We start from the raw sequence: 24,999 nt of genomic DNA on the forward strand, positions 1-24,999 counted from the left end.
TCTCATTCTGTGATGGGATGTTGCATTAACCTGCATGTTGACTCACAATAAAACAGATGATCTAGCACAAAGGATCACAGTCACCTAGACGTTCACAAACGTCGCACACTAATATTTCTTCACCAAAGCACAGTGGATCAACATTTCCCAAAACTTTTAAAGATGAGTCTCATTTCAGGAGTAGGAAACCTACTGAACCTCCTTCACCCCTTAATTTAATTTATGGGGTATGCCGCAAGATTTTGATAACACTGTTGTAAATCTTTAAAAATCCAAGTATTTTAAAAATCCAGCTTCTCATTATGAGGTTTTGGAGGGTTTTGTTTTGTTTGTTTTTTTATTTCCCTTCATTTGAACTTAGTCAGTTTTTAATCCATATAATTAGTATTTAATCCATATAATCCAAATAGTCAGTTTGTTAACTGATAGGGAATCATTGAGTGGGTGTATTTTTAAAAGGTCCTGCATGGATCAGTTCTTAGCCCTAACACTTATCAATGACCTGGAAGAAAACAAAATCACTGATAAAGTTTGTAGACAACACAAAAATTGGGGGAAGAGGTAAATGACAAAGTAGTTATGTCACTAATATAGCTTTCCAAGTGATTCATATTGCTCTGGGTGCAAGCAAACAGTGTGTATTTTGATATGGCTAAATGTACATATGTACATCGAAGAACAAAGAATGTAGGCTATACATATATTACGGGTGACTATATCCTCAGAAGCAATGACTCTGAAGAAGAGTTGGGGATCATGGTGGATAATCAGCTGAACATGAACAACCCACATAATGCTGTGGCCTAAAGGGGAATCCCTGGATTCATAAACATAAGAATCTGGAGTAGGAGTAGAGAAGTTATTTTACATCTGTATTTGGCATTACTGGGACTGCTGTTGGAATACAGCGTCCAGTTCTGGTGCCCACAATTCAAGGAAGATGTTGAAAGATTGGAGAGGGTTCAGAGAAGAGCCATGAGAATGACAGGAGGATAGCGATAGACTTAAGGAGATCAATTTATTTAGCTTTAAATAGCTAAGATTAAGCGGTGACTTGATCACAATCTAAAGTAACTCCATGAGAAGCAGATGTTTAATAATGAGCTCTTCAATCTAGCAGAGAAAAGTGTAACATGATCAAATGGCTGGAAGTTGAAGCTGGACAAATTGAGACCAGAAAGAAAGCATAATTTTTTATTTTTGGAACAGTGAAGGCAATTTACCTTTGGAACAATTGATCAAGAATGGTTAGGGATTCTCTATCATTGGCAATTTTTAAATCAAGATTGGATGTTTTTCTAAAATATATGCTCTAGGAATTATTTTTCCCTGTGTTATGCAGGAGGTCAGACTACACGACCACAATGATTCCTTCTGACTTTGGACTCTATTAATCTATGTCAGTGGAAATCAATGAAGCAAGTTCCTCTTTCAGTGCTCAGTACTGCAACGTTTAGATTTCAGAACAGTGAAGGAAAATGTTTATTTTAGAAGAGATTTTCCAAAAGGATTTTTATATTGGATGTCACACCTGACAATCAAACCAGTGCTGAAAACACTCACAATTTTTCATAGTTGTTGTTGTATTTAAAGCCAAGCTCCTGAAGTATGTGAGAATTTCAGTTGCCATTTAAAAATAATTAAAAGGAAGAAAGTCTCTAGCCTCTCTCATGTACACATGCCCCTCCCCCCCCCCCACACACACCCAATACACAGTAATCTCCCCCGCCCACCCCCAAACATACATACTCCCTGTCACATACTATCCCCCCCTTCCCCTCCAGTTGAAAAGCAGCTGGCAATCTAGTAGGATGCCCATGGAATGATGGGATTGAGAAACCTGCACCATGTGATGCTGTACCTGCCCCATGAGGCATTGCAAACCCTTCCCAAAGCACTCTGTGGCCAGTTGCAGAGTGAGATCGCTATCCGCACTGCACTCAGTCTCTGTGTAGCTGCAAGAGCTGCTAGTGTGGATGCACTCTGCTGCTGTAAGGAGCATAGTGTGGACATGCAATAGCAGTTTAATTAAAGCGACAGAGTTTTGTCGACAATACTCTATAGCATAGACATAGCCTTAGTTCCCTATCCATAAAATGGGGAAAATAGTACTTCCCTGCCTCTGAAGTGCTAAGGACAAATGCATTAAAAATTATGAAGTGCTGATGTACAACAGTAATTGGAGCCAGATAAGTATGTTCTCTAGCTAGGTAAAATGTGAGTTTTGAGGGGTACCCACACGATAGATATCATTGCATAAAGTTCTGCATTTCCCAACATTTTGAACAGTTATGTAAAATGACCGTCTCCTCCCCAGTGTCTCCCTATCATTAATGTCAATGGTAGTTCTGCACAACAGAAAGAACAGCTGGAAAATTGAAACTTGAGCTTTCCCTGTGTCACTGATGAAATTGCTTCCATGCTAGCTATTGTACTTCAAAAGCTAAAAGCCTTAAAGGTAGACTTTTACAATAAAAAATGGGAGGGGAAGGCAGGGGGAGATAGCACCTCACATCACAATATAATTTTGTTTATGCCATAACACTTCTATTGACAGACTTATGAGAGAGCTGTGGTTCTACCACATGAGTAATAAGAAAAGGAGTACTAGTGGCACCTTAGAGACTAACCAATTTATTTGAGCCTAAGCTTTCGTGAGCTACAGCTCACTGCTGTAGCTCACGAAAGCTTAGGCTCAAATAAATTGGTTAGTCTCTAAGGTGCCACTAGTACTCCTTTTCTTATTGCGAATGCAGACTAACACGACTGCTACTCTGAAACCTGTCACATGAGTAATGTGGTTAATCTGATAAAAGCATCTTCCTATTATCTTGCATTCTCAATTTGTATGAGTGTTTAGAAGCATTACCAATCATTCACAAATCATGTCTGCCCCCGCCTGCAAAAAGGAAGTGTGTATGTGTATATGTTGTGTGTTGGGGAAGTGTGTGTGTGTTGGCATGCTGTCTCTAAGTTCAGACAGCAGCTAGAGGCAACCAGTCCTGAGGCGGGGTGGGGGGGGGACACCCCACCCCTTCCATCAGCCACCATCTCCCTCCCTGGCTCTGCACAACATAGCAGTCAGCCCCGCTTTTCTCTCCCGCTGCCCAGCAGCAGCCTTCCTGCCACTGTGTTCCTATTGCCTGGATAGAGCAGAATTGTGAGTTAATGATTTACTGTTTGCTGCCAGAGCAAAGTGGTCAAAACTTCTCAGAGCTTTGAAAGGGGAGGGGTGCATGCCTGAGTAGCTGTATGCAATGCAGCCAAGTTCAAAACAGTGAGCAGAGCTGTCACGGTGGGCATTGCGGGATACTGGGGGGAGGCCAGTTACAACGACATAACAAACGGCAGCATCTACACTGATTCTTTGTCACTTTAACTTTGCAGCAAAAAACTCTGTGCCTCTCATCGATGTTGTTTTATTTTGTCAGCAAAACAGGAGAGTTCTGCCGACAAATGTAGCATTGTAGTGCGTACTCTTCCACTGTTCTGTCGGCAAATGCTGCCTTTTGCCGACAAAATTGTGTAGTGTAGACAAAGCATAAGGCAGAGACAGACTATGGCCAGGTCTACACTTACCAGTAGATCAGCATTGCTGCGATCCATGCAGCAGTGTCAATTTAACAGGTCTGGTGAAGACCCACTAAGTCGATAGCAGAGTGCTCTCCCATCAACTCCAGTACTCCAGCTCCCTGAGAAGAGTAAGGTAAGTTGGCGGAGAAGCGTCTCCCATCAACCCAGCGGAGTGTAAGCTGGCCTAAGCTACGTTGACTTCAGTTATGTTATTCACACAACTGAAGTCGCATAACTTAGGCTGTCTTATTGCAGTAGTGTAGACAACGCCTGTGACTTGCCTCGGGTCCAGAGGAAGCTTCTAGTAGACCAGGAATTCAACCCTAGTCTCCACACAGCAAGGGTAGCACTCAAATCAATGGATCATCCTTCCGGCTTAGCTTTCAACCGCTCATCTTCATTTCAGTGTTATCCATTCTCAGTCTGGCAGCAGATACCTTAAGTCCTGATTTAGGAAGGCATTTAAGCTTGCACTTATGTCTCATTGACTTTAACAGCATTTAAGAATGTTTCGGAACAGCTGTTAAAATACAAGGTGTTGGGCCCAATTCTACCACCATTACTCACAAACAATAGTGTCTTATTCCATATAAATGTCAAAGTTCTATTCAAATTAAGAGTAGAAGAATTGAGCCTGTTTAATAATAATAGAAACTATCAGGAAACACATGAAACAATAAGAAAAGGAGCACTTGTGGCACCTTAGACACTAACAAATGTATTAGTCTCTAAAGGTGCCACAAGTACTCCTTTTCTTTTTGCAAATACAGACTAACACGGCTGCTACTCTGAAACAATGTATTTAATCTGCTTTGCCTGATTAAACCTCTCACAACTCCTACCACTCATAGAAAAGGAATACTTTCCTCATTATTCACCACTGTCCCTCTATCAATCTTCTCTACTCTCTGCCAACCATAGCCTGTTCGTAACAGAATCATTGATCTGAATTCGACTAAGTTCCTAAGGGACAGGACATTGCCTTAATTGTCTACAATGATCCATGGTGCTATATAAATAAAGCAAATATATTCAGGGAGTATCTGAAATAACATTTTGTCAAACATCTTTCCTGCATGTTGACATAGCATTCATCTTATTTGAATGTAAATTTTAGTGAACCTGCTAGTACTCATCAGCTCTGTAACATCTGTGAGACTGCTATGCGTGTTTTTCCATTTTCATTTACTTTCACCAGCACAGATTCCCCTGAGAAAAGGAGGACTGTTTTGAGGCAGATGCAGTATTGCTGCTACCTACTGCTGTGAACTATCTGGTCACATTCCTCCTGCCAGCAGCTCATCAAACTGCTGTGGAGTGATCCAGACACTGAATTCCATGTGCACTGGTAAACTGGAACACTGTTTCCTCCCCTTGCCCTTCTGGCACATTTCCTGAACACAAATGCTCAGCATATTGCCCCATTATGGAAATGGCACCCTCAAGCCCACCTTCCTTAGGCCCCCAGAACCCCAAAGATATTACAATATCTTAAACACACCTTGTCCCAGAACTGCACCCAAAGGCTTCTGGTTCACCTCTTTAACAGGGTCATGTGGTAGGTGTCACATACAACAGACAAATTTTGCATAGAAGTTTGACACTATTTTTCTTAAGAGCACAAATACACAAATCTATATAAAAATAATAAAACCTACACATTTTCCTGCCTCCATTTCCTCACCATTCCGTTCCTTGGGGTGGGGTCAGAGTTCTTTGGGCCCATCCAGAGTCCTTTTGCTCCAGAGCACAGCTTCTGTTCTGAAACACTGAGCCTTCTCTTCCCCCACTTCTTTGACCTTGGCCAGTCTGTGCCCTTCTGCCCAAACTTCCTGTGTAGATCTCTTTGTGGATCTTCCCTCAAGAGTCCTTTAATAACCATTTGCTTTGGTCACCAGTCTATTCTCAAAAGCAAGAGAAATTTTCCATTCTCTCAACCTCAGTCCCCTGAAGAGTGAAAGTGGAGAGAACTAAGGCTCATTTCCTTTTTGCTCTCCCCAGTAAGACCTGGTCAGGTGCCAAAAATCCTTTAATAATCAGCTGTTGTCGCCAATCTGCACGGACATGACAACCATGCCAGCTAACGGTGGACAATGATTTCCAATGATGCTGCTAGAAAATTATTCCCTAATAACATTTGTCTGAAGTTTCAGCTACACTTCATTGTTTTTTCTCCTAACAAAATTTTAAACTAATCCTTCACTAGCTATTCAGACCTTTAACAAAAATACTAAAGTTGATGTGTGAACAACCCACCTTTTGTGACCACATCTTGACATAACTCCAGTTTAAATCAATGTCTAATACTCTGACAAAGCACATTTTTCAACACAGATTTCCAAATGCACTCATTAATCCTTCCTTTACACAACATTTCTGAAATTTTATTTTTGCCCCACTAGCACACACAAGTTTGTACAGTATTCCTTTCCCACCAAGCTTCACCAAACTATAGGCCAAAGTCTGTTCTTACTTCCACTGGTGTAAATATGGAGTAAATTACTCTGAATTTACAGATGTCACCAACATCGGCACCCTGGCACAATATATATATATATATATACACACACACACACACACACTTGCAGTACATAACACGTGTACACTCCCATGTGTTTAAATTTACCAATTATGTTTGGATTAGTTTTCTAGAGAGAAAGACTTATTATAGGATCTGTAAAAAAAAAAAAAAGGGGGGGGGGGAGTATTTTGCTTATATGTAGTATAAAGATTATTTGAAAAAGAAAAGCTGTTTCTGAAGATGTCCCTAAAGGTCAAGACATCATTGTTTACTAAAATAAATGTTGTTCACTTTGGCTTGTACCAGAAACCCAAATCCCAAACTCTGCAGCTCAGTCCCGTTTATATGTATTCTAATATAATTGTGAAATGTTCTAATTTACATAAACACATTTTATTTTTAATCCTACTAGATCTTGGTCTCAAGGATTACCCTGTGGAACTCTTATTAGTGTGGTTTAACAGAAATATTCCCATTCCGTTTTATTTAGTTATCTTTCAGTTTACTGAATGTTCCCTTCTTGGATTATTAGAAGGTAAATCTGGTCACCTGCTCTACCTTCTCTATACCTAGCTATTGCCAGCAGGAGAGTGAGTTTGTGTGTGGGGGGGGGGTGAGAAAACCTGGATTTGTGCTGGAAATGGCCCACCTTGATTATCATGCACATTGTAGGGGGAGTGGTCACTTCGGATGAGCTATTACCAGCAGGAGAGTGAGTTTGTGTGAGTATGGGGGTGGGGGAGTGAGAAAACCTGGATTTGTGCTGGAAATGGCCCACTTTGATTTTCATGCAGGTTGTAAGGAGAGTGGTCACTTTGGATGGGCTATTACCAGCAAGAGAGTGAGTTTGTTTGTGGGAGGGCGGAGGGTGAGAAAACCTGGATTTGTGCTGGAAATGGCCCAACTTGATGATCACTTTAGATAAGCTATTACCAGCAGGAGAGTGGGGTGGGAGGAGGTATTGTTTCATGGTGTCTGTGTATATAATGTCTTCTGCGATTTCCACAGTATGCATCCGATGAAGTTAGCTGTAGCTCACGAAAGCTCATGCTCAAATAAATTGGTTAGTCTCTAAGGTGCCACAAGTCCTCCTTTTCTTTTTGCGAATACAGACTAACACGGCTGTTACTCTGAAACCTATTTTTTTTTTTAAAAGCCAGTAGAAAGCTTAGGGCCCTACATGCTAATGGATGGAATGCTTAACTCCCATAACTAGTCCAACTGAAATCATTGGGACTTTTCACTGTTGAAGCCAGGTTAGCTGGCAGCTTTGTAGCCTACTGGAGACTTTTTTAGATTCTTATAGGGTTCTTATACCATAATATCTGAGCACCAAATTTGATGGAACAAAGAAGTTTGGTGTAAGGAACTGTTTGGAAACAGTTTCCAAGTCTGGTTTTCCAATAACAGTTGCAAACATAATAGACGGTTTAAAAAAAAAAAAGAGAGAGTTGGTTGCATACATTTTGAAACAGGAAACATAAGCACTATAAGGGAAATACTGTTTTGTTACATGTTCTTTTTTTGAAAAAAGAATCTTAATGCAATGACACCAATACAATTAATATTTCAGTACTGCTTAACTATTTATAAAATAGTTCACAGCCCATCTCTAGTCGAGGTTTTTTACAACCTTATACCAAGAACAATATAGCTAATTATATTGTCACAGAGAAGCAGCAACATCCCAGATACTCTGATTTTTCCCTGACTATATTTAGTTACCAATGGAGTTTCAGAATCAGAACAAAACAAACCATCCATCCAGCAATGTATAAGATCATATGTTTCAGAATAGGAGCCATCATATGTTGTACTTCTAGACCACTGGTCGAAAGATTTTGATTTTTTAAATAAAATAATGGTACATTACATATCCCAGTTAAAAGTAAAAGTAGGAAATGTGAAGCTGGAATAAAACTACAATATTACTTCAGCCACACTACGCACTTTACAATGAACAGCAATGTATTCATCTACACATTGAACCATGTAAACCGAAATAGTAAATACAGTATTACGCATGTACAACACAGCCTACTTAACGTTAGTGTTGGGATCTTAAAAAAAATAGTAATAATAAATAAATAATAATAATAATCACCACCACATGTTAGACTACACAAAAGTTAGTCTGCCCATTTAACAGTTACAGAAAATAAAGAAAAGTATTCCCTTTACTGTACAAGGTTAACATTTTATTATCCCAATCGGGATATGATTGTAAATGTAGTGGGAAACGGGAGTCCCCAGCACTGCTGCTGCTACCATCTGGGATTAAATTTGTTTATATTTATGTTTGCATTGTCTTCACATCATGAAAAGACAACTTTCTGCCAAAAAAATCATAGGCTTGAATCATACAAACACCTAGGGAGAGGAAAACTCATTGAAGATCATCTTACGGAAACTCCCTTACATTGTACTACCAGGGAAGGAGGCAGCAGTTACTCCCCTCACCCCCACAGAAAAAGGTCATTGCCTATGCACTCCAAATTTGACAGATCAGTCCCCATGGGCATCACTCCCCAGGGTTCCAGACTCATTACCAGGACTCATTATCAGGGAGACTCTCTGACCATGAAAGCTCCCAGAGATGATGTGTGGAGGGAAGGAGAGGTGCTACGTGGCACATATTTTATAGCTTAGAACTTATTCATCATTTTTGCCTAGTTTCCATGAACCTGCTTAGTCTTTCCCAGTGTCCAACTCCTTCCCCAGCATGGGCCCCGGCCATGTGGAAATCCTTCTGTAAGGTCTATTATGGAAGAAATAGAGGGTACTTCTGCTGTTGGCACACTCTCTCTTCCACCTGGAAGAAAGGAGATCTATGGCCAGAGAGTTTCCTTCACATGGATCTAAGTGGCACACACAGTAGAATACAGCAATAATCACAAAGCCCCTAAAAATCGCAGGATTAGTGATTCTCTCCAGTACTCAAGATCTCCTGTTCCTGATGTTAAGGTAAGTTTTTCTGGAAGATCTTGGTCTTCAACAAGATAAGAACTTCTTGCTTTATGCAAACAGTTCCAGTGACAACCTAGGAGTAACGGTCTTTCTTCCTGCTCAGAAACTGCACTGCCCCTGTGCCTGTCAGATAGGACAGAGAAGTGTGCAGTAATGTCACAAAAGCAGCACTAATCATAGCCAATACTACTGAGCATGCCTAGGGCAGTTGGAAAACTCATTTCCAAAAAGCATTTTCTTGTGTTTGTTTTGAACTTTTCAGACCAACTTAATATTTTTACATCCCCCAAACGTCTCTATAACAATACAAAGTGCTTGTCCTCAGCAAAGCCTAATCCCATGCTAATTTTTTAGTTTAAGCCTTCAGCAGTTTTTGCTGTAGTTGTATTTTAGGGTATGTCAAACACTATGGAGAGTATACTGGCTTGGCTATGCCAGCACAGCCCCTTACCGTAGATGCAGCATATACTGACAGAAGCAGGGTTTGCTGTTGAAGGAAGACCACCTTCCTGAATGACAGTAGCTATAATGACAGAAGTACTCTTCATTACACTGGGGTTACGCCAGCACACGCCTGACCAAAGTAGCTACGCTGCTATGATTTTCAACAATATATCAAACCTTAAAAATTGGGAAAGCTGCTTTTACCAGATGAAGAGTATTTTTCTTCTTCTCTCACTAAGAAACAGCTGAAAGAATTTTGTTTAAAAACTTTCCTCACACACACAAATTCACAGGAACAGCATGCAACTGCCACAAGAACCTGACACACATAGCCAGATGTGTGCGTATGTTTACAACTTGCCAAAACACTTATTTATAAAGCACCAGAACTCAATTAATACCAAATATAATAATTGTAATTGTAACTAACTTCTGGAGTCAGTGGATACTGTCCACTATCACAGCACAGTGTTTTTGCAACCATGACTAGAACTGTGACCAGAGCTAGGAAATAAAGTTTCGTAATTTTCTGTCAGTACTCCTGAGAGTCACTCTTGTTACAATATGCTTGGAATTTGCGTGGTCAGAGAATGACAAATGAAGGTAAAAGTGCTAAAAGTGAAGCTTCTAGTTCCTACTTCATTACACCATTGAAAAGAACCTGCAGGGGCAGGTGACAATCTCCAGACTTCAGGAACTACAAGAGGGTTCTGTATTAGACAGCTGTTGAAAGCTTTAAACCAAAAAGCTGATTACATTCAAGCCACAAGGCAGCAAATTTCTAGTACCTGATAATAAAGTGGAACCTCCTATTTACGCTCCCCACAATAGGCATTAAACCAGAAAGTCAGACTTGTCTAAAACTGATGGAAAAGACAAGATGGTAACAGAGATTCAAGAAATTAATATAACCTAACATATGGGGGCTGTCCAGCACACAAAGTAACTTGCAAACTAATTAGCATATTAAAAAAACTTGCATGAAACCTCAGAATCCCAACTGCACAATTGGTAGACTTTAGAGAAGATAATATTTCTGTTCGGATCTGGGCATCAGCAATGAGCCCATATAACAAGACAGATGCTACTAGACTTCTGGGGAATGGGAAGGAGGAAGCAGAAGTTTTGCTGCCTTCTCCTCCACACCCCACCCACTCCCAACAACTTTTTCATCTCCACATATGGACTTCTGAAAAGTTGAATCTAATATTCACCCTTATGATAAATGAAGTGTGGGGGGGTACCTCCCTTTGATGGACACCCAGCCAGTCAGTTAGCTGTAAAATCCCTCTTGGTAGCTGTTCTCAGCTTGCTTTACCTGTAAGGGGTTAAAAGTCCCCCAGGTAAAGAAAAGTTGTCACCCGACCAAAAGAGCCAGTGGGAAGGTAAAGAAACTTTCCCTTTCTCTGTTGTTCTCTCTGGGTTGCAGGGACACGGAGCAGCAACTCTGTAAGCAGCTTTAAGACAGGTATGATTATAGATTATCAATTCATACCTCAAACTTACTTATCTGAAGCCTCAGATATGTAAGTAAAATTAGGGAATGTCTTAGAAGATGCGATTAGGTTTATTTTTTAAGGCTTGTGAACTCCTATGTGCTAATAACCCCAGATGCTTCTGTTTGCTTGTAACCTGTAAACTAACCTCCAAGAAAGCTATTTTGGATGCTTAGTTTTTGGAATTGCTCTTTTAAAATCTAGCAAAAGCCTAAGTTCCAGAGGTATTTTCTTCCTTTTTGTTTGTAATAAAATTTACCTTTTTTAAGAACAGGATTGGATTTTTGGTGTCCTAAGAGGTTTGTGCATGTTGTTTGATTAGCTGGTAGCAACGCTAGTTTTCTTTCTCAGCTCTTCCCTGGAGTGGGGGGTGAAAGGGTTTGAGGGTACCTCACAGGGAGGAATTCCCAAGTGCTCCTTCCTGAGTCCAAAGGGGTATTTGATGTTTGGGTGATAGCAGCATTTACCAAGCCAAGGTCAGAGAAAAGCTGTAACCTTGGAAGTTTAATACAAGCCTGGAGTGGCAAGTATTAATTTTTAAAATCCTTGCAGGCCCCCACCTTCTGTACTCAAAGTGACAGAGTAGGGATTCAGCCTTGACAACCCTCACTAATTCTCAGGACATGGAGGGAGTCCACTGCAACCCAATAAAAATATTAATACACATGAATTCAGTGAAACTGTAAAATATAATTTAGTAAGTGTTTGTTGAGGAGTCTTGCTGCTCAAATTAGTACCGCATAGGGCTGTCAAGCAATTAAAAAAATTAATCGCGATTAACTGCACGATTAGTCGCTCTGTTAAATAATTACAGAATACCATTTAAATATTTTTGGATGTTTTCTACATTTTCAAATATATTGATTTCAATTACAACAGAATACAAAGTGTACAGTGCTCACTTTATATTTTTATTACAAATATTTGCACTGTAAAAAAAACAGTATTTTTTAAATCACCTAATACAAGTACGGTAGTGCAATCTCTATCATTAAAATTGAACTTACAAATGTACAATTATGTACAAAAAATAACTGCACTCAAAAATAAAGCAATGTAAAATTTAGAGCCTACAAGTCCACTCAGTCCTACTTCTTTTTCAGCCAATTGCTCAAATAAGTTTGTTTATATTGGCAGGAGATAATGCTGTCCACTTCTTGTTTACAGTGTCACCTGAAAATGAGAACAGGCAGTCGCATGGCACTGTTGTAGCCAGTGTCACAAGATATTTACATACCAGATGCAATAAAGATTCATATGTCCCTTCATGCTTCGCCCACCATTCCAGAGGACATGCTTCCATGCTGATGACGGGTTCTGCTCAATAACAATCCAAAGCAGTGCAGATTGATGCACGTTTATTTTCATCATCATGAGTCAGATGCCACCAACCAAAGGCTGATTTTCTTTTCTGGTGGTTCGGGTTCTGTAGTTTCCACATCAGACTGATGCTCTTTTAAGACTTCTGAAAACATACTCCACACTTTGTCCGTCTCAGATTTTGGAAAGCACTTCAGACTCTTAAACCTTGGGTCGAGTGCTGTAGGTATCTTTTGGAAACCTCACACTGGTATCTTCTTTGCATTTTGTCAGATCTACAGTGAAAGTGTTCTTAAATTGAACATGTGCTGGGTTGTCATCCGAGACTGCCATAACACAAAATATATAGCAGAATGTAGGTAAAACAGAGCAGGAGACATACAATTCTCAATACAAAGCTAGAAGCACTTGATATATTGGGACAGGCACTTGAAAGTCACACAAAGATTGAAGAAAAATTTAAGAAAAGAAAAATCAATCTATTCAACTGAAGTGTAAAAATACCAGGGCTTTGGAGCAGAGCCCGCGGAGCAGCAGGTTTTTGCCTTGAGCTGGAGAGGAGCCGGAGCACAGCTCCAAAGCCCTGAAAATTACACTTAAATAGTCTCTCAGATCTCATCTTGTAGCAGACTAGCACCCATTACACCCCTCTTTGTTAGCAAGTGTAGATCCTCCTAAGAAAGAGTTAAGTGGGTTCTGCTGACTCACTAGAGCCGGTGGTACATTACTCCTCATGGACACAGCTTTTACAAAGGATATCCAGAGTGTGAGTAGAGGAGTCCACAGATAAAAGCTATGGGATAGCTAAGCCGGCAGAAACTGTCTGAGTTAAATGTTATATCAGTGTTAATTTCAACATTAGTAAAACAAAACCCCCTGAAAGTTGGCAAGTTTGATCTGAACTAGCACATGGACTGTGACAGACAGTAGACAGAGAATGGCTCTGTTACTGATTTAACAGCCAAAAGTCTGCTAGGTACTTTATAGACATGGAGGTATCTCCCCCATGCTCCATGGAATGTCTTTCCATATACTTCTATGGGCTACGTCTATCCGATTTAAAAATCCAAACTTCGCCCTCCTCATTCCAGTTTTTGCTATAGGTCAGTTTTGTGTTCTGGGCAGAGTTTTCTTCATTCAGGAGAAAAGTACAGTGTTGATCTATGGAGAGGAAGCCAATAATATACTTTAACAAAGCTTTAGCTACTATTTTCACCTATTCACTTTTTCCCCTATCTATCTTTCATCCATCCCAAAGCAACATTTAGAGAGGAGTCTTATGCCGGTAACAGATTCCCTATAGGGGAAAAAACTAGGTTACCATGGAATCAGTCAATTAATTTTAACACCTGCTTACTAAGATTGATTAATCATCTTTGATGTCTCTCTGCTAGGTTGCTCTTCCTCAATTTAGAAAAAAAAAAAAAAAACACTCACATGAGAATTAATGGGCCCCAAGACTCCCTAGAGTCTTTCCCTTATGTTAATGCTTTCAATGTTTGCTAATTCAAGTCACTCATTCCCAGAGCTCAACTAATTATAGATCCTTTTCCAGGAAGGAAGGCTTTATTTTAAAGAAAGATCCCAGTTCTTTGTGTATTAAGCCTCACCTTAAAATCCCAAAGAATCACAACACACTTTTCACCTCTACCAGTCAAGTTGAAATCAGTTAATAGTGCATTTTTAATCTTGTATTCACTCACACACACACTTCAAACACAGAATTCCACATTAAAACAATATAGGTATGTTCAAAGTCACAACAGAATTCTATATTCAATTAATGTTTTATATACCTCACATTTACATCTTGTACATTAATTTTAATTGCATGTACAATAGTTCAACATGCTTATCAATAACATCTCTTCTCTTGTTGAAACATTCTCTACAATAATTTTTATTGATTGGAGCAACAAGTGTCAGTGGGGTCACAGAGAGTCATCACCTACAAGTGTCACTGTGAAAAACCTAGCCATGGGCTGCACATGACTACAGCAGACGGTTCTACTTCATAGACAAATGAGAATGGGATAGGCTAGGCTAGTTCCAGCATTACAAGAAAGCCTCCCCATATTCTGCACAAGTCAGAAAGGCCTTCAAATCACATGGCTGCAAAGCAAAGTTTATGATATCGCTTTCCCACTTCTGCACCAATATTCCAGCTGCTATCTATTCAAGACATTTACAATACACTAATCACCACAGTGTTAAGTACCATGCTAAATTTCATGGCTCATAAGTCATTTGTGCTACCAAATAATGGCAGACTTTATACAGCCCCCACTTAGAGTAACGGCCAAATTGGGTAAGTCTTTATAGTGCTACATTACTACCATATAGGTTTTAACAGAGTACATTTTTCTTCTCAAAGTAAAGCTTTATGGTGCCCAATCTCGATAACTTTTCCAGAACAGTACATCTTTAAAAGCAGTTCTCCCAAATAAGGAAAAAGCTTGTTCTGTAACAAAATCATAATGTTGGCATCAGTGACACTCTTAATTATGCAAAAAGAAAAGGAGTACTTGTAGCACCTTAGAGACTAACAAATTTGAGCATAAGCTTTCGTGAGCTACAGCTCACTTCATCGGATGCATTCAGTCGAAAATACAGTGTGGAAATTTATATACACAGAGAACATGAAACAATGGGTGTTACCATACAGACTGTAACGAAAGTGATCACTTAAGATGAGCTATTACCAGCAGGAGAGCGGGGGGCGGGAGGGGGGACACGACACCTTTTGTAGTGATAATCAAGGTGGGCCATTTTTCCAGCAGTTGACAAGAACATCGGAGGAACAGTGGGGGTGGCGGGTGGGCTGTTAGTCAGCATCCTTCCCAGAGCAGTTGCTCCAGCGGCGGCGGCGGCAGCACCATCATCAGCCTAGGCTGGTGGCGGAGCCGCGCGCGGCGGGCAGATTCCTCCCGCGAGGAGCTCGTGCCACGGGCCTGGCGGCGCGAGTGGCGGCTCCGGGCAGACCAAGGGAGGAGGAAGGGGGTGAGTAGGCATCGCACCGGCCAGGCGGTGCGAGCGGCGATTACAATGAGCCCTGGAAAATGGCTGCTGGGAAACTGTCAGCCGGGACAGCGGCCGGCTGCTCCCCCCCGTAGGGGGAATGGTGGGCAGATAACTGCTAAGTTAATTGCTTGAATAGAGACTGGGAGTGAATGGGTCATTACACAAAGTAAAACTATTTCCCCATGTTTATTCCTCCCCCACCCACCCCCCCCCCGTTCCTCAGACGTTCTTGTCAACTGCTGGAAATGGCCCACTTTGATTATCACTAAAAAAGGTCCCCGTCCCCCCCACCCTCCTGCTGGTAATAGCTCATCTTAAGTGATCACTCTCGTTACTGTCTGTATGGTAACACCCATTGTTTCATGTTCTCTATGTACATAAATCTCCCCACTGTATTTTCCACTGCATGCATCTGATGAAGTGAGCTGTAGCTCACGAAAGCTTATGCTCAAATAAATTTCTTAGTCTCTAAGGTGCCACAAGTACTCCTTTTCTTTTTGCGAATACAGACTAACACGGCTGCTACTCTGAAACTTTTAATTATATGCACCCTAGAATAGAGTGGCTAATGACAAATGCATTCTGATTTTACCAAAACCCCTAAGGACCCAAGTCTTAAACATTGTGCATTTAGCTAAGGAAATGTTGACCTTTTAATATACAACTAAACCTTCCTCTAGGTGGGGATGGATTCTTAGCATTCTACTGGAATTGAACAGAGTGCCATGAGGCAAAACGTAACCGTCATGCTTCTTCCCATTAAGTTCACCTGACAACTGCAACTGATGTAAACAAACAACAAATGCTTTAATACTAAATAATCAAGAAAATCCCTCTAAGGGCTAATGCCTAAAGGCATTCTAGTGTCATCAGCTTTAGTAACCCATCAGAGAATATATTCATTAATTACAAGCTTTGGAATTTAATCAAAAGATTAAAGTTTGACCTAGCCTTTGTACTATTAGGATATGCTGTGACTGGCATCAAGCTCAGGATACAGATAATCCCTTTGAAGCAAGGCATTCCTGGCTCTAAAAGCATGTCTACTGCTGATCATCATACCTAAAGAAGATCCACAGAGGCTTCCCCTCCTGTCATTCACAATCATCCTGACAATTAGCCCATGGTTCCAGGGTTATTGGCCAGTTACAAAACCCCAAATCCTTCACACATGCTTAACATATCAATTTTAAGTGTAGTTAGCATGCAGATGAAACAGCTTAATATCTCCACCTTTCATATTTGTCCTCCCTTTTCCAAGTCAGTCAACAAATCACTAATGGAACAAACACAAGATCATCAAGTTCTCGGACAAATTCTGCTCTTCCCAGAACAGGTACATTACTTTAGTTCACTTAAGGAACGGTTACAATACATGTTGGCTAGAGTGACTTGTTTGCCTGAAAAGTATGCTCCTTTCGCTCACCTGCACCCAGAATCAAACATTCATAATTATTAAAGATAATATGGAAGCCATCTTGTTTAGCTTTCATTTCCCAAAAGAGAAAAACTTTTCCCAAATCTAAATAGGTTTTAAATAATTTAGTTGACAGTATTCTCTCTTTAAATTCCCCTGGAAAAGAATTTGTGATGTTGCCTCTGACAGATATCAAGCACATTGTTATTGTTAACTAGATATCATATGGTATTTTTCAGCTGTAGATCTCAAAGTGCTTCATAAGAAAGGGTGAGTACAATTTAGCCATATCTGATATGAAAAGAAAATAGAGAGGTTAAGTGATTTGTCTAAGGTCATGCCACAGATTAGTGGCAAACTGGCAGCAGAACATGGGTCACCTCACTCCCAGTCTAGTATCTTGTCCACTGAGCTTATGCTAACTTTCTTTTAAGCAAGCTTGTGGAAAGAGCAGAGTGACAGCACTAGACACTCAGTCTTCCATTGTATCCACAGAATAGATAAATCACGAAACATATCAGTATATCCTTCCCCACACCGTCCAGTCAGCATGTATTAGTCCACTTTCAGGAGTGAAAACATAGTTCAGTCTCTGACTCATTCAGCCCCTGCAGGGGGATTTCATAAATTAAGCATCACCACCCCAACACCACCTCCTCTTCCCAAAGAGCCATAATTAACCCGAGTTATATTGTTCAATAATGAACGGAAAGCATGTGTATATGATGCTAGGTGTGCGTTAATTAATGCCTGTCTTGTTAGACCACTTGAAAGAAGGTTGGTGGGAGAAGGAGTGGAACGAGAGAAAGATTTTAATCCCCTGAAGGAAAATCATTCAAATGTATTAACATTTTTGCCTTCAGTAGGGAAGCCCCTGGAGACACATGTCATTTTCATAAGGGTCCCAGAGAGGACAGCAGTATTAGACAGACTCTCTTTCCTTAACCTTTGTATCATTTTAACATTAGCCTTAATAAAAATTTTAAATCTGTATGCATCAGTTCAACATCTGATCTGTATTTGCAGGAGAGAGGGGGTGGACTTGTGTGGCGGTCCTATTCCATCTCCAACTTCTGTAACCTTCTTCAGTCACACACCCACAAAATCATGCCAGGCACAGCGAAACACAGCAGGCACCTGCGCAGGAAGGGGGGGGAATGATCACACATTAAGCAGAGACTTACCTGAACCGGCCCTGGCAATGCTGGCACTGGTCTCCTACCCAGCCCTGGTCACAGAGGCAGGTGGAGTTGACGCACCGCCCGGAGAAGCAGGAGGTCCTCTCGCAGGGCTTGGACTGGGACACCTGGGCACAGAGCACCAGGTACAGGACACCGTAGACGAGCAGCCAGCTGTTCATATCCAGCAGGGAGGCGGAGCCGCAGGAGGACGAGGAACCAGGTCTCCAGACTCCGTGGGGCGCAGGGGAGCCTGCCACCCTCCGCCAGCCGCGCCCCAGGTCCATCTTCGCCGCCGGACGGGCGGCCCGGTACTGACCCCTCGCCCAGCGCCGCCTGCCGGGAAAGCAGCCACCCGGCCCGCGCCGGACGGCGGCACGGAGGGAGGCTGCGGGCGGCCCCCACCCGCAGCCGCTGGGAGACCGTCCTGGAGAGAATTAATCCTGTCAGGAGGAGCCAACCCCCCCGCCCCCAGCGCCGCCGCCACCCGTGAGGTAGAGCCCGGCCCTCGCAGCCCCGCTCCCCTCCTCCACCCGGGGGGGGGCGGCTGGCTCGTGACCGCGCGGTTCCGCCTCACTAGCTCCCCCCTCGCCGCTGATAACGGGACACCCCCATGGGCAGCAGCGGGGAGGCAGCGGCCGCCTCCTCTCCCCTCAGCTGGGGACTGAGCGCTCCCGAGCCCTCCGCAGCATCCCCAGCCCGGCGGCCCGGGGGCGGGGGGATCCAGCCGCAAGCGGAGGGGCGGGGAGCGGTTATCTGCCCCCCCCCCACCGTTCCCCCTACACGGGGGGAGCAGCCGGCCGCTGTCCCGGCTGACAGTTTCCCAGCAGCCATTTTCCAGGGCTCATTGTAATCGCCGCTCGGCGCCGCCTGGCCGGTGCGATGCCTACCCGCCCCCTTCCTCCTCCCTTGGTCTGCCCGGAGCCGCCGCTCGCGCCGCCAGGCCCGTGGCGCGAGCTCCTCGCGGGAGGAATCTGCCCGCCGCGCGCGCGGCTCCGGCACCAGCCCAGGCTGATGATGGTGCTGCCGCCGCTGGAGCAACTGCCCTGGGAAGGATGCGGACTAACAGCCCCGCCCTCCCCCCCACACACAGCTGGAGCGTGGGGGTTATTTCACAGTAGCCCTCGGCCAGCTCCCTTGTCCCAAACACCTCTGCCCGCCCGCCCCATTAAATAAATAAACCTGTGCGGGCGGCTGCTGGTCAAGAGAAACCCCTCCCCTCCATGCTAAAGCAAGGGCTGAGACTGCAATGCTTTCTCCCAGCCACCCTGCTGCTGCTGCTGCTGCAGCTGCTTCACATGCGAGACAATCCAACTACCCCACCAAGAGAGCTGAGCATGTGCAGCCGCGGAGCCCCTTAAAGGCACAGCGCGTTGGCTGGGTTTGCACGGGGGCGGGACCACGCACTGCGCGCACGGGTTTGTTGTCTTGTTAAACAAGAAGTGAAGCGGGTCTTCCAAACCTTCAGATGAGCACAGGGAGGAGGCTTTCACAAATATTTCCAACCGCTATGACACGCTGAAGGGAAAAACCACACCATGTTTTCTTGTTTCGGAGTGCCCTGCCTTATTCAGGGGCTACTTTTCCTCTTTTATCGCTGGATAGGAAGGAGGAAAGCCATTCTTGTTTCCAACACCAGGGTTTTGTTTTGTTTTGTTTTTTAAAAAAAAAAAGCGGTAACACGAAAGTAAGAGCAAAGTACAGTGACTTTCTCAGTATCAGTGTAATTTTACTGCATTCTTATTTTCCCACATTTTCTAGAATGCGTTCAAAACAAACACCCATCAACTGCAGAACTACCGCAGTTTACCATGTACCATTCACCATCTCACCCGCACTCCGTCTACTATCCATCTCTCCAATAGTCCAAACTTACGAGCAGCTACAAACCGTAGCTTTTTATTGATTTTATTTAAAGCAACCCACCTTCTTTCCAGTCCTGCCCTGTATAATGTCCTACTCAAAGTTACACCATCCTGAAGCCTGGCTGAAGTGACTGGCTCACTACAAAAGCAATTTTCCCTCTCTTGGTATTGACCCAATTAATTATTGGGTGTGGACCACAGACACCCTGACTAAATTGGCCTTCAACATTGGTTTGCCACTCATAAGGTAATTCCCTTCTCTTCATGTGCCAATATATTTTTATGCCTGTATCTGTAATTTTCACTCCATGCATCTGAAGAAGTGGTTTTTTACCCACAAAAGCTTATGCCCAAATAAATGTTAGTCTTTAAGGTGCCACCAGACTCCTTGTTGTTTTTGTGGATACAGACTAAGACGGCTACCCCTCTGATCCTGAAGCCTGGGAAAGGCCATATTAATCACTGAAGCAATGTCTGATCTAGAGTCTGATATTTCTCAACCCTGCAGAGCTGGGAATGGAGTTTTATGCCACTTCTCCTTTCTGAAGAGTTTCAGCATTCATTTCCAGCCCTGAAAAGTCTCCAGCTAGTGGACTCTAAAATCATAAAAAGAAAAGGAGTACTTGTGGCACCTTAGAGACTAACCAATTTATTTGAGCATAAGCTTTCGTGAGTTACAGCTCACTTCATCGGATGCATTTCTCTAAGGTTGCCACAAGTACTCCTTTTCTTTTTGCGGATACAGACTAACACAGCTGCTATTCTGAAACCTGTCATCTAAAATCATAATATTTTAAGTGTCTAGAAAAGGGTATTTTAAGTTATATCTAGAGGTTTTAACAGTGCATTGTGCATCTTTACTATAATATCTGAGAACTCAGAAGCTGAGAACTTACAAACCTCTGTAATTTGATTAGATCATGATAACCAAGGTTCCTGGTTTTATAGGCAGAGGATTAAAAAAAAGTTTTAAAACCCCCTAAATGCTCTAAAAAAAAATTATGCAACATACCGTATACACTGTCAGTGGTTCTCAACCTATTCCATACCATGTTCCTATGTTACAATTGCGTTAAAAAAAAAAAAAGTTTGGGGAGCCCCTCGCTATCTATCCAGAAAAAAGAGAGACAGACAGACAATGGTCACAACCTTCTGAAACTGTGCATAGCCCTCAGGTTGAGAATTTATGATGTAAAATCATAGAATTGTAGGACTGGAAGGGACCTCAAGAGGTCTTTTAGACAAATCCCCTGCACTCAAGGCAATATAAGCATGTAAACAATGTCTGATGTAACAAAAATTGTGTGAAAGGAAAACCAGTTCTCTTACTTTTAGTGTTTGGAAAGAGATGAACTTGAGTGACAAAGTTAATTTCTCAAATTAGATCCAAATCTGAACTTTCCAAAAATTCAGTGACATTCATATTTGGTTTTATGCCTTAGCCCATGAAAGAGACAGGCCCATCTTTTCTTGACTCATATGCTGACCTGAACTTCCCCAAAATCCAGGAGACTGAAAGGATCCCGGTGCTTAGTGTAGTAGGAAGGGAGTCTGAAATATAAGGCCTTGTATCAGAAGCCTGGTATGAGGCCTGAACTAAGGTAGTGGTCAATGATTTGCTACTATCAAGCAAAGTCAAGCTGTGAGCAAGAGGCAAGCCCTGCTCACAGAACCAGGCAAAGAACAGGGCTGGTTTTGCAAAAAAATAAAAAGACCACCACACACGTTCCTAAGAAAGGGTAGGCACAGGACACTAACGCAAACACATTCCAGAAGGCAGGTACCAGAATACCCCAATACCAAGTACTGTACAAACATCTCTTCCTGCCCCCGCCCCAAAATATAACAGGAACATGCTGACCTCTCTTAAAAGATAAGGTCAGGATGACAGTATAATGCAGAGGTGGGCAAACTACAGCCCCCGGGCCCATCCTGCCCGGCCCCCAAGCTCCTGGCCTGGGAGGCTAGCCCCCGGCCCCTTCCCCAGTGCTCCCCCTCCCCCGCAGCCTCAGCTCACTGCACCGCTGGCACAATGCTCTGGGCGGCGGGGCTGCAGAGCCATGGCCTGACCCGGTGCTCTGTGTTGCGCGGCGCGGCTGCCTGCCCTGGTGCAGCTGCGCCGCCAGCCACCTGTGCTCCAGGCAGCACGGTAAGGGTTCACAGGACAGGGGGGGTAGATAGAGGGCAGGAGAGTTTGGGGGTGGTCAGGGGCAGGGCATGTGGATAGGGGTCGGGGCAGTCAGAGAGTGGGGAACGGGGGGGTTGAATGGGGGCAGGGGTCACGGGGGGGGCTGTCAGGAAGGAGGGGGGGGCTGGATGGGGCAGAGGGGGGCAGCCAGGGAGAATGGGTGGTTGGATGGGGCAGGGGTCCCGGGGGGGCAGTCAAGAAGGAGGGGGGGTTGGATGGAGCGGCAGGGGGCGATTAGGGGTGGGGATTCCAGGGGCAGTCAAGGGACTGAGAGCAGGGGGTGTGGATGGGGCAGGGGTTCCCGGGGGGGCCATCAGAGAAAAGGGGGGGTTGCATGGGGCAGGAGTCCCGAGGGGACCGTCAGGGGGCGAGAAGTGGGGGGGGTCGGATAGGGGGTGGGGCTGGGCCACGCCTGGCTGTTTGGGGCGGCACAGCCTCCCCTAACCAGCCCTCCATACATTTTCAGAAACCCGATGCAGCCCTCAGGCCAAAAAGTTTGCCCGCCCCTAGTATAATGGATAAAGATGTTTTGATCGAACCAACATGTACAAGGTAGTGGGTGGTAAAACCCCACATCAGGGGGCAGTAACTAACCTGTCAAAGGGGCAATATGTAACTTGTTTGAATTGCTGTATAAAATGAAGCCTCAAAGGGAGTCTCTCTGTCTAGCCTAGGGAGGAACAGAAAGTCCCGCCATTCACTAAGCTGGCCCATTGTTTCAGGCATACACGTATTAGTGGTCCGGTAGAGTCTTTGGGGTACAGGTACTCAGAGCCGTCCCTTGGGTGGGGCAAATCAGAGCGACCGTCCCAGGCCCTGCGCTTTGGGGTGGCTCCGCACTTCGATAAAATCAGGACTGTGCCGATATTTAGCCCTTTGTTCCGCGTCACGATTGATGTACGATCGGGACTCCATTTGTCCCGATATTCAGGTGAGGAGACGGGCAGGGAGGCGAGGCGTGAGGCGGGTGGGTAAGCAGGGTGAGGAGGCAAACGAAGAGGAGAGTGGCAGACGGGGGAGTGAGACACGCCGGACGGATGGCAAGGAGACTAGCAGGGAGGCAAGCAGCAGGCAGATGGGCGGGCAGCAAGGAGGAGAGCAGCAGGCAGGCGGCGGGGGGGCTGGGTTGAGGAGGCGAGTGGCGGCCGGGTAGGTGGGCGTGCCAGTCGGACAGCAAGGAAATTAGTGGGAAGGGCCCCGTACCTCTCTAGGGACAGCCCTGCAGGTACTAGTACCATGCCACATCGACAAAAAACTTGACTGGTACCTTTGTACCTTAAAGGATCTTGTGGTCACTGGGCAGTTCATTCGAAGTCTGCTGTGCCAGCTACCTGCGCAGAGCTGGAATAGCTTACAGAGGGAACACATGCAGCCAAACATTTAACCACACTTAGATGCCACAGTGATGGATATAGTACTCAATTACTATTCTTATTTGTATTATGGTAGGGGCTGGCCTTTTCTGAAAGGCTTTGTATTTTGCCAGACTGGTGAGAGACTTTGTGGGAGTTGGCACCATGGCCTGTTCTTCCCCCTTCCTGTGTCTCCCAGCCAGAAGGAAGGGGATAGCTGGGAGCTCTCACTCCTGTCCGCCCCAGGCCCAAGCAGAGCCCACTGAGCATAGACATTTTCTGCCCAAGACTGGGCTGGCATCGAACCAGGAGCCCCTTGGCACACAGCGTAGAATGCACTTGATGAGCCATCAGGCTCCCAGCCTAGCTGTTCATAGGGAGAAACAATTCCCTGCACATCCAAACCCATTGGCAAGGGACAGACAGGCACATGGTTGCACTGAGGGCACAGGAAGGGCAAAGGCTTTTCTACAGCTTCACTCCCCCATGCACACATGCCTACAGTCTACGCAGACTATGCTGGACGTTCGCAGGCTTCGCTGGTTGAGACACGTGGAGCACGTGCCTCAAGATCGTCTGCTGAAGGCTGTGCTCTATGGCCAACTTAAGAACAGCCTGCAATGCAGAGAAAGGCCAAAGCTTCAATACAGCGACAAGGCCAAGCAAGGACTCAAGAAATTCAGCATTCCCACTGACAACAAGAAAAATCCTGCCCACAATTGTTCAGGTTGGAGAAGCCGGGCTGAGACTGGTGCAGTCACCATGGAGAACTATTAGAGTGCCCAGATTGAGGCGCACAGGCAAGCCAGGAAGTAGAGTATGTTTCAACTTCCGTTTGGTGAGCTGACCTCTAGCCTCTGTGAGAAGGTTTGCTGCTCACGCATTGGGCTCTTTTCCCACACCATTGTTAAGCACCACTGACGGGCAGACTTTATCGCATCTTTCATCTGTCAAGATGTTGGATGGCCATATAGAGGCCCCAACCAAGATCAGGGGCCCATTGTGCTAAGCACATATTAAAGACAGTCCCTGTCTTGAAAAGCCTATAGTGTTAATAGACAAGACAAATACAGCATGGCTGAGAGGTAAAGTGTTTTGCCCAAGGTCACACCAGCAGGGCAGAGTTATGAATAAAACCTGAGCCTCTGGGCTTAGTCCAGGGCTCTACCCCCAGGACCACACTGCCCCACTAACCAAGTCTAGATAGATAATTTTGTTTTTCTGATTCAGGCCCATTTCTTCATTATTAAACATCTTTGTTTGTATGGGTTTTGTAATGAATCAGCGAGTTCAAGCAATGTGTGAGGAAATGGAAATTATGCTGCTGCTTTATACTTTATGAAAAAAGCTCAGTCCTGAATTTATGCCGAACAGTCTGTTAATTGTGCCAAATGAAATGTCATTAAGTCTACTGAACAACCGTCTACTGTTAAGGAGTGATATGAGATCAACAACTGAGTTAATTTAAGATTAAGTATCAAGATACAACTGGAGTTCAAAGATCAGTTATTCATTTCAGACCATATGAAAATTTTTGTTCAATGCAGAAGGAAGAGACCTTCATAAATAATCTTCAGCCCATGTTCAGCATTCTCTCTTGATTTTTCCTACTCCCCTTATGCCAAGGAACAGAGCAGGAAAAACTGCTCCATCTTTC

General features: G+C 44.0%; 1 protein-coding gene across 7 annotated transcripts in view; it reads right to left on the minus strand.

The window, feature by feature from the left end:
• The window catches only part of ATRNL1 (attractin like 1), a 1,012,424-nt gene extending 993,182 nt beyond the window's left edge, over nt 1-19,242 (minus strand). For 3 of the 7 annotated variants that reach the window (XM_043551197.1, XM_043551196.1, XM_043551199.1), the window contains exons 1-2: nt 19,120-19,211; nt 17,944-18,364 (exon numbers count right to left, since the gene is read on the minus strand). In XM_043551197.1, coding sequence (XP_043407132.1) covers nt 17,944-18,224 — 281 coding nt within the window. In that variant the 5' untranslated portion in view covers nt 18,225-18,364; nt 19,120-19,211. Of the gene's footprint in view, nt 1-17,943; nt 18,455-19,119 lie in introns of those variants that run through there. The other 4 variants (XM_037904761.2, XM_043551194.1, XM_043551198.1 and 1 more) reach the window with 4 other exon arrangements.
• Nucleotides 19,243-24,999: the final 5,757 nt, after the last annotated feature.

The sequence above is a fragment of the Chelonia mydas genome, chromosome 7, assembly GCF_015237465.2.
Source record: "Chelonia mydas isolate rCheMyd1 chromosome 7, rCheMyd1.pri.v2, whole genome shotgun sequence".
Taxonomy (NCBI): Eukaryota; Metazoa; Chordata; order Testudines; family Cheloniidae; genus Chelonia; species Chelonia mydas.